Below are 9,530 nucleotides of genomic sequence, written 5' to 3'. Positions count from 1 at the left end.
GGGCAAAATAGGGGTAGAGCCCAACAACTAATCACCCATTTTTGAAATGCAAACCTGCAAGACCCAAAGAAAAAAGCCTAAACCTCTTCCGAGGCCATTAAATTTTCAATAGACTAATCTCCAAATTCACCTGCATAAAACAATATCTAATAAAATATTATTATCTCAACTCTTAATTCAGAACAATAAGGGGGTAAGACCATTACCATGGCCACTGACTTAAGTCAAACACAATGGATCGATAGCACAACCACCAAAACATGGACATCAAGCAAACATAAAAAAGAAAAGCAAATTAGCCCCACAAACAGGAGCTTGAGCATTAGGCTAATTTTATTAAAAAAAAACACAAGCAATTTTTGTGCAACAGCAGCATGACACAACAATAAACAAACACACAAGGCAACTCAAATTCAACCTTGACTTGTTAAGCATCAATAACCAGAAAAAAATTACCACTTTAAGAGAATCAACGATATGTGAAAAGAACCTTTTGAACAGGAGGCTAAGAAGAGGTACAAATATAAGTAATTATGCCAAAAGAAAACATATGCAAGGATACTATGAAATGAGGCTAAGTTACAATAAGGGGAACAACACCCAAGCACTTACGGCACAAATAAACAAGTAGAAGGTTGCCTACCTCTACGGAGCACTGCATCAATGCTCCCCATAGCCACTTTCCCGATTATCACGAGCTTGATGTAGGAGAACAAAAAGGTCACCATGAAAGGAAGCTAAGATATAAACAACAAAACACAATTTTGCTTCACACTCACCAAGGCGAAAAGAGCCACAAATAATCGAAATTCAGCATCTGTATACAAACCTGAGCATGAGGCTAAGTTGCAAGAAGGGAGAACACATGATCAAAAGGCAAGAGCTTCACAACTTGGAAGCCTCACCCATCCCACTTGTTGCTTGGCTCCCCCCCACTTTGCGTTGTGGCCAGAGCCCGAACACATAATCCCACAATTATGCTAATTTTGTTTCCACCTAGTCATCGATTAGCCAAGGATGCGTACTACACAATAATCAACAGGGTTTGCGACAGAGATCACATGAGTGTACTCCCTACTCCAAGCCCTTAGTCTAAACTCTCCTAGAAAACTCGGGCAACAATCGAGAACTAGAGATTTGCTTCGACACTAAATAGCCACTGGTGGCACAAGGAGAATTCGAGACAACGTTTGCAGAGAAGGCGATACTTTGTACGAATCAAGACAATCTGTTGCAAGAAGGGGGTCCGCTTCAACCCACCTACATGGGACAACACCAGCAGTTTGCACTGACCACTATATGTAGGCGTACTTCAACCTTTGGCAACCCCCAATGCAATCCTCGATCTGCCCTCGATGCAGCCGCACTTCGCAGCCAATGGACGAGCAACACCTCGGTCCCCCATCCTCGAGCAAACCCAATTCATTTCCCAGTCCAACCCCAAGCACGTTAATGTACTGTAGTCATACCACTCAGCTTCTCACCCTCCTCGTGCACGACTGTAAGTGGCCTAGCCCTCCATCAATGAAGTCACGATAGAAATCCATTCGCAGAGTCTTCCCTAACTTGAGGAGAGAGAGAGAGAGAGAGAGAGAGAGAGAGAGAGAGAGAGAGAGAGCAATATCAACCTGAAGAAATAGGGGGTGACACGCACGACAAAATCCATTTGCAGAGTCTTCGATGACCAGAGAGAGAGAGAGAGAGAGAGAGAGAGAGAGAGAGAGAGTGCCAATATCAACCTGAAGGGATAGGGCGCACGTGAACTTTAATCACCTTCTCTAACACCGATGCATCATCATTTTCTTGACAACCAAAATCAAAATTGAGTGTCCATTATCTTATTTCAACCAAAATATTTTTTAGCTATCAAACAATACTTGAAAATACAAATCAATCTTTATTTCTATTTTAGTAAACAAAAAGAGAAAGCATCTCCATAACCTTTGCCCTTTGGGCATGGCAACAAAATGGAGAACCAAGCAGCTGCCGTAGCCTCAATGAGTCAATGGGATCTATAGCAGGCCGGTATTTTTTTTTCTCTCTCCCCTCCCCCCACCCCCCCCCCCCCCAACACGCACATCAGGAGCGGAAATTACCTTGCTCTGAGCTGAACAGTAATTTGTTTTCTTTTGATGATTTCTAAGCGCGCGCTCTCTCTCTCTCCCTCTCTCCTTCCTTTCTTCTCAAAACACACACGCACACGCGCACACAATGGCGCCATGCCTCTCATGATCGTTGCAAGTCTGTTAACGGCGTGTATGATATGTGCTGCATCCACTTGCATGATCAAAGCAACTTCTCAACAGTAGCATGGGCACTATCTTGAAGCAAAGCCACAGCCTCCTTCTGTTAGGCAGGCAGTCAAGTCCAAGAATTTCGGCAAACCAAAGCAGATCAAGGTAATGGCGAACACTGCACGCATGCCTTCTCTCTCTCTCTCTCAGACACACACACACACACACACACACGCACACACGCGTTGAACAATCTTTCTAATCACTGACCTTGTTTGTAGGCCTCCTTCACCTGAACAAATTTGCGATGTTGTCATCAAATTGGATGGCACTGCGTTCAACCTCCACAAGGTGAATATTTACTCATTCAGCTTCTTTGCATTGTTCTGAACATGGTTCACAGGTGTCAATGTAGAGGCCGGCTACTTTGAGGCCTGTTTGATGTTTGTGTTTCTAATGACATGGTAACATGGGATGCGGACGGAGAACGGGGGTTAGAGGGGAACCTTGTTTCTACAAGAGGGGTTTGAAACAAGGGATCTGCAGCAGCAGGCACATGGGCTCTAAATAAGTCACCACCTTTCTTCGAAAGGCAGTGCCAACAAAGAGGGGACAGTGTTGGGGGGGGAGGGGGGGCTAAAAATGGGCGTCTGCATGTTTTGTCTTGACAAAATCTACAATAACATTCTGTACAGGCTCCGCTTTGTGCGAGGAGTGGACGGATCAAGAAGTTAATTCAGGAACATAGGGATCCTTGGCCTTTGTGTATTGAGTTTCCCAATCTCCCGGGAGGTGCAGGTGCATTCTCGTCAGTGGTAAAATCTTCCCGTGGAAGTGACATTGAGATCAATGCTTCCAATGTAGCAGTCATGCACTGCATAGCCACATATCTTGAGATGACAGAAGAGTATGGGATCGACAATCTGTTATCATTGACAGAGTCATTTTTGAAGACTACAATCTGTAAAAATTTAAAACAGTGTCTTCAAGTCCTCCTCTCTTGCCAGAGCATTTTGTTGCAAGCAGAAGGTGTGAATCTCACAGGAAGGTGCATTGATGCCATAGCTTCCATTATTTCCTCTGATACCAAACATAGAAATGTGCCATTGCAAAAACAGGGACCTGCGCACACATCAAGCCCAAGAGTGAAAGATTGGACTGATGATTTAACGGCCCTCCCCATTGACTTCTTTAAAAAAACCATTGATGCCATGAGGCTTAAAGGGATCCAAGAAGCTTGCATAGCTGATGCTTTGATGCATTACATCCACCGTGCCTTGAAACCCTATTTTTTCAAATCTTTGGAGACTTTCATCTGTGAGCAAGAAGACCAACCGGACCAAATGGAGTCAGATGAGCATGAGCAGCGGATTGCTTTAGAGACAACCGTAAATTTGCTACCTACAGAGAAGGGGGTTGTGCCGATCACATTTCTGTTTGACTTGTTGAGGGCTGGGTACCTCTTTGATTCAACGATAGCATGCCGGATGGACCTCGAGAAGAGGATTGGTAGAGAGCTTGAGCATGCAAGTTTAGAGGAGCTTCTTGTTCCCTCCTCTCTATCACACTCAGGAGATACTCACTTTGATGTTGATTTTGTTCAACGACTTGCAGCGAACTTTGTCCAGCAGGATGCAATCAACCTTGCACTATTATCTCCCAAGTCATTACACAAAGTCGATGCTGTGAAGAGTCCTTTGCAGGTCACGATTGGGAAAGTGTCAAAGTTATTGGATTCTTACTTGGCAGAGGTTGCAGCTGATCCTAATTTAAAGGTTACCAAATTTGTCAATCTTATGGAGCTACTGCCAAATCATGCCCGTGTGCTCGACGATGGTAAATACAGGGCCATTGACATATATCTGAAGGTATGTTAGACATTTTCACTTTTATTTGCATATCAATAAGAAGCCTAAGAGAGCTATTTGGTGTGTATGGTGAAGTACTGAGTATGTCGTTTGCCATACGATTCATAACATCCTCATGTTTGCATGGATGCTGGGAAAAGGGTAGACATTATCGTGTTTTTTTTCCTGCGAGGCATTTGGGTCCAATGAATTTTCTTAAGTCAACAAGGTATTTGTATCTTGCCTTTGTGATTAATTTGGCTTAAGGGTGTTTAATTATGTGGCGAAAGTGAACAAGAAATTGGTATTTTTTGCAATTATCAGTGCTTGTAGAGCTAGTTGTGATTGAGGCTTATGTCTTCGCTTTCACCGATTGAAATTGAGACATTGTTTTATTTGCATGTGAGCTATGTGATATCCTATCCTGGCCAGAATCATGTGGATGCATGTGAAAATGCCACATCTCTACCTTTATGTTGATAGTCATCAGATTGTGTCATGAGTATTGGTACATTAAGGTAGCCAAGCGGTAAGCTCAATTCTGGCCAAATCATGAGTGCGCGCCTATTGGTGACTTACTGCCCTTAGTCACATCTCGTTTCTACGGCTGAAGATTGCCAAGCTGAGAATATTCAGACGCCAACTCCTAACATTGGCTCTTGATTATCAAATTGTGAAGTAGGATTTCACCTGTCCAAAAATCACAATTTTTGGGGCTCTTCTTGACCATATGTTATGAACCCCCAAGCTTGTAGCCCTAGGTCTTCTTAGCATTTGTCTCTGTCACGCTTCCGTTGTAAGCAGTGCATTTCTTCTGGAAGTTGTCTAGTACTTCCTCTGAGTATCCTTCTGGAAATTGGTGTAGGCTGCCAACAAAGAAAGCTATGTGCGGTTGTTTTGAAGTACAGTCTTACTGTTATTTGTGCCAACTGCCTTGCTGTATACATGTTCTCTCTAAGAGTTTTTGTTCTATGTGGAGTGAGGGTGATACAATGATAGTTAAATCTGTTTTCTGCTCTCCACAAAAGTCTTCTTGGGGGGCTTGACATGAATATGGATTAGGTGCTGATCTTCGTGATTTGTATTTGCAGACACATCCGGCAATAAATGAAGAAGACCAAAGGAGAACCTGCAAATGTATGGATTGCCAGAAACTCTCTCAGGAAGCCCGCTTCCATGCGGCCCAAAACGAGCGGCTTCCGGTGCAGGTGAGAGTTCAGGTGCTGTATGTTGAGCAGCTGAGGTTACATAGTGCATTATTGAGTTTGGGTGGAAATGGCGAACTGCCACGTCCATCGTACAGTTTACAGAGAGTGGGGGTTTGTGCTGTGAGTCATATTCCGTCTCCAAGCCAGCAGCAGTATGCCTATCTTAAGCAAGAGAACGAAGATCTTAAGATGGAGCTTGCCAGTTTGAGAACAAGATTAAGTCACTTGGAGAAGCAAGATAGCTTTAACTTACCTTATGTGATGGAGAAAACTTCCTCTATGAAGAGTTTGTTTAACACTATGTCGAGGACATTCCGCCGCATCAAGCCGTTCGCAAGGAGCAGCATGGAGGAGAGCACAAAAAAGCAAGTGCCTCCTTGCAGGAGATATTCCATGTCTTGAATAAGCCAACCCCCCCCCCCCCCCCCCCCCCCCCCCCCCCCTTTCTCTTACCCTCTTCTCTCTCTCTCTTTTCACTGGGGACCCATCATTGCACAACCAAATAACACACCATAACTAGCTTTCAACCTAGCAATGCACATCTTTTACTTCTTTCATACAAGGTGCTATGAATCAGGAATATTTACTATCCAGCACAAGAACCTTAAACATGTAGGGTGTCTGTACATACTAAAGTCTTTGCCCATACCTTCTAGCAAGGTAGTCCAGAAGCTTGCAATTTTTTTGTGAAACTATAGCAACTTGACAATAGCTTCTTCAACTTTGCTTTCCAAAAAATTGAAGGAACCGTTCCCGAAGGGTTGGTTTAACGGTAAGGCTTTGGCCGCTCAATCTAAGGTTTGTGGGTTCATTCCTCTTTGGGTCACACTCTAGAGGGACACCTTGTGCTCACTTGGTGTTCATGTTGCTAGGGCTCTTGTCCTTGGACACTCCTGTGCATCCTCCTCTTGAGGTGGGTCACCCAAGGACGAGGTTGCTAGCTGGTTGCTATGAGTTCTCTCCGTTCCTAGAATGTGGTGCATCAATTCGGTGGCCATGGTGATGCTTAAGCGTGGCTCTTGCCCGATGGTATGTGGCCCTTGCCCGATGGTATGTGGCCCTTGCCCGACCATGTAATATATGGAATGGAAAAGCACCTCCCTCGTGGGCCCGCCTGTGTGGAAAAAATAAATAAAAAATTGAAGGAACCTAGCCATATTTGTAAAGGAAGAATTGACAAGAAGAATTAAGGCTGGGTTCAGACGGAGCGGCGGCAAAGGGGCGTTCTCATAAAGTGGCGCTCAAGGATTGGTGAAAAGAAAATCCTTTCGGACCCACCAAAAATTTGGGTGAGGCCCCCCCCCTTCGGAACAGAGAAACTGCCAAGACACTTTTCAGCAGAGATTCCGGACGCACCCTTCGATCTCTGATCAAGTGGTTCTCAGCCGTAGAATATGAGCCATGGTAGGTCCGAGTTGCTGAAGGCTGCCGCCTCTTGTGAACTGCAGAGCGAAGGCCTTTCAAAGCAGAGAGAGCTGCCGGCGCCATTGTCTGAACCCACCCTAAGTAATGAATGGATTGTGATGGTCATGCAATCCCCATGCTATGCGTAGAACTCACCCTGTAGTAAATGGCTCTTGCTTCATCATGATACATTGCTTATATTATTGCTAGATGCATGGCCATTGTTGGACAACACGACCCTTTTGAGGTCCTCCTTTTATAATAGTAGAGTATCCCAAGGCTTGCTCTTGTAGGGTTCGCACAGGAGGGTGTGGTCGCCTGTCTCTTGCTTGGCTTTGCCTGCGAGGGGCCTTTTGGGGTGGGAGGGGGGCGGCGGCGGCGTCTCCTAGAGGCCTTCTACGGCAGGAAGCTTTCCTGGCGACATGCGGGTAAAGGCCTGTTGGCCTTCGAGGTGAGGCCTCGACTCCGACCGGGTGTCCCTACAATGATGGAGTCCACGGATGGTGATGGAGTACTCGGCTCCGCCCTTATTGCGATAGTATGTCCTCTCGGTGGCTCTCTTGTTCTGTGTCCCGGTAGCTCGGTGGACATTCGTGAGTGGGTGGCAGCCCCTCATGCATGGTGGCATCCTCCTGGTATGCTCAGATTCTCTTGTATGTGTCGTCCGGCACTGGCTCGACCTTTACAATGGTTGTTTTTGGATGTGCAGCAAATTACAGGGCGTGCCCATTTGAAGGTACTCTTTGTTCATGCAAGTTGTCTCTTAATGCCCAATGCCACAAAGAAGTGCTTGTCTGCTTGGTTGTTGTGGTGGCAAGATTTTTGACACTACATACATGTAGCACATTGCAAGAGACATGTAGCATGTGCACTGTCCAAGGCTTTGACCCATGACCCATAATAAAAGACCCTTTTGAGATCTTCAAAGCATTATCACCAAACGCAACATGATAACAAGCACAAAAGGAAGTATCACTCATCCCTTTTAAAAACATGTCACCAACGCCAACAATGTCACAAGTATAATCATTACCAATATAAACTATGCCGTCCTTTGAAGCATTATATGAAAACACCACTCCTTATGAAAAGTCACACGAGATGATCCTTATGAATGAATGATCTATTTTTGAAAGGCAAAATTGTTGCTAATGACAAAAACTGAAGCATCATTAAAAGAAGCAAATAGGACATCATTGTCAACAATATCAAAGTTCCCAGTATTAGCTCCTTTTGCACTAGACGACTTCTTTTCACTTTTATACCCCTATCTTTTTTTTTTCTCCAATTTTTGCTCATGTTGCCACTTGAAATAATCTTTTTGGATGTTACCATATATGTGGTAGTGGTGTGTCTAAACGTACCTAAGACCGCAGGGGCACTTCTTCCCTCACTGGGATGTTTTTTCTTCTGTGCATTGTGCACTAAGCAATCAAAGGTATGTGTGCGACCCTATAACCCTAATTCCAATAATTGGTATCAAAGCAAGTCATGTCCTTCTGGTAATCTTTATGCAAAGCATAGATGAGGCTAAAATTGCATTGCTATGGAAAGCGTTGGAGTCAAAGATTGTAAAAGAGGAAGATGACACATACAATTTTCTTGCTAGTATCAAGGATATCCATGGCAAAATCATTTTTGTAGGTGAAGTTATTTTTAATTGTTCACTCATGCATACTATTCTTGATATGTTGTCAGACTCTTACCAAAATTTTGCTACTAGTACTTGGATACTTATGACCCAAGGAAAGCCTCAAGCTATTAAGTTTTATACATTTTGCACATTGTTGTTACAGATTCCACTTTCAATAAAGAAATGGCTAGATAGTGTGTAGTTGAACATGCTTTTTTTGCTACTGAAAGAGAAAGTGGTAGTAGTAATGCAGCCACTTCCTGAGGTTCTTCAATGAATAGCAGGTCACCTGTGTCTTGTGCTTCTACTACAGTAAATCATCTAAAAATTATCGTGAAAAAGGCAAGAAGAAGATGCATTTCCATCATTGCAAAGCTAATGTTCACTTGATCAAGCAATATCCTAAGTTGAAAGAGGCCTAATATTCTACCAATGTAGGTATTGTGTAGAATCTTTTGTAAATGGAGATTAGAATGTCGATGGAGAATGGGCATTCAGTGCAGAGTGTGGTTTTAATGCTTCTGTCCATGATGCATGTATGTCAGTTGTTGTAGAGTCACATGATTGGTGCTTTGTTAGCGATGCACATATTACCTACCAGTGTTTACCTCTCTCAAGGCTATTCCTCACAGAAATACAACCACTTGCGCCAACAATGCCTCTTATCCAGTCAAGGGAGTTGGAAAGATTGCGCTAACTGTTGCAAATGGAAATTCTTTTACACTTTTTAATGCACTTTATGTACCAGGGATAAAAAAGGACCCCTTGTCTATATTTGCACTTTCAAGACTTGATATTGTTGTCAAATTTGTGGATGACAGATGTATAGTTCACGATCTCAATTTTGGTGATGAAATTATTGAATCTGACATTGTGTCGTATGCTATATAAAAACACTTTGTACGACAAGTGTGGGTAAAAAAGTTTGCAAATGTAGTTGTGGATTCAAAGGCTGTTTTAAATGCAAAACTTTGGCATGCACTTTTTGGGCATGTGAATTTTACTAGTCTATTGTGTTTGCAAAAAATTGATATGGTTTTTTCTTTTCCCTCTCTTGAAGCACCTTCTAAGCATGTTTATGAAGGATATATTTTGGGAAAGGTGTGGCGCTCAAAGTTTTCAAAGGATGGTTCAAGAAGGGCTACATACAGGTTACAAATTGTGCATAGTTATCTTTGTGGGCCTATGCGAACTTCATCCTTGA

General features: G+C 43.5%; 1 protein-coding gene across 2 annotated transcripts; it reads left to right on the top strand.

Moving 5' to 3' along the window:
* The first annotated feature begins 2,127 nt into the window (after positions 1-2,127).
* LOC147432859 (BTB/POZ domain-containing protein At5g48800-like) lies at positions 2,128-8,329 on the top strand. 2 transcript variants are annotated; one of them, XR_015185577.1, is made up of 5 exons: positions 2,128-2,399; positions 2,516-2,585; positions 2,930-4,102; positions 5,173-7,328; positions 7,403-8,329. XR_015185577.1 is itself a non-coding variant. In XM_086492639.1 (4 exons), exons 1-4 carry the CDS (start codon positions 2,311-2,313, stop codon positions 5,689-5,691), a joined length of 1,851 nt encoding a protein of 616 aa, XP_086348765.1. In that variant the 5' UTR covers positions 2,128-2,310; the 3' UTR covers positions 5,692-8,329. The 2 variants fall into 2 exon arrangements, 1 of the variants encoding a protein (XP_086348765.1); XM_086492639.1 differs by having other exon boundaries at positions 5,173-8,329.
* Positions 8,330-9,530: the final 1,201 nt, after the last annotated feature.

This window comes from Adiantum capillus-veneris, chromosome 20, assembly GCF_014529385.1.
Source record: "Adiantum capillus-veneris isolate H3 chromosome 20, ASM1452938v2, whole genome shotgun sequence".
NCBI lineage: Eukaryota > Viridiplantae > Streptophyta > Polypodiopsida > Polypodiales > Pteridaceae > Adiantum > Adiantum capillus-veneris.
This window is presented reverse-complemented; position numbering and strand designations above follow the sequence as displayed.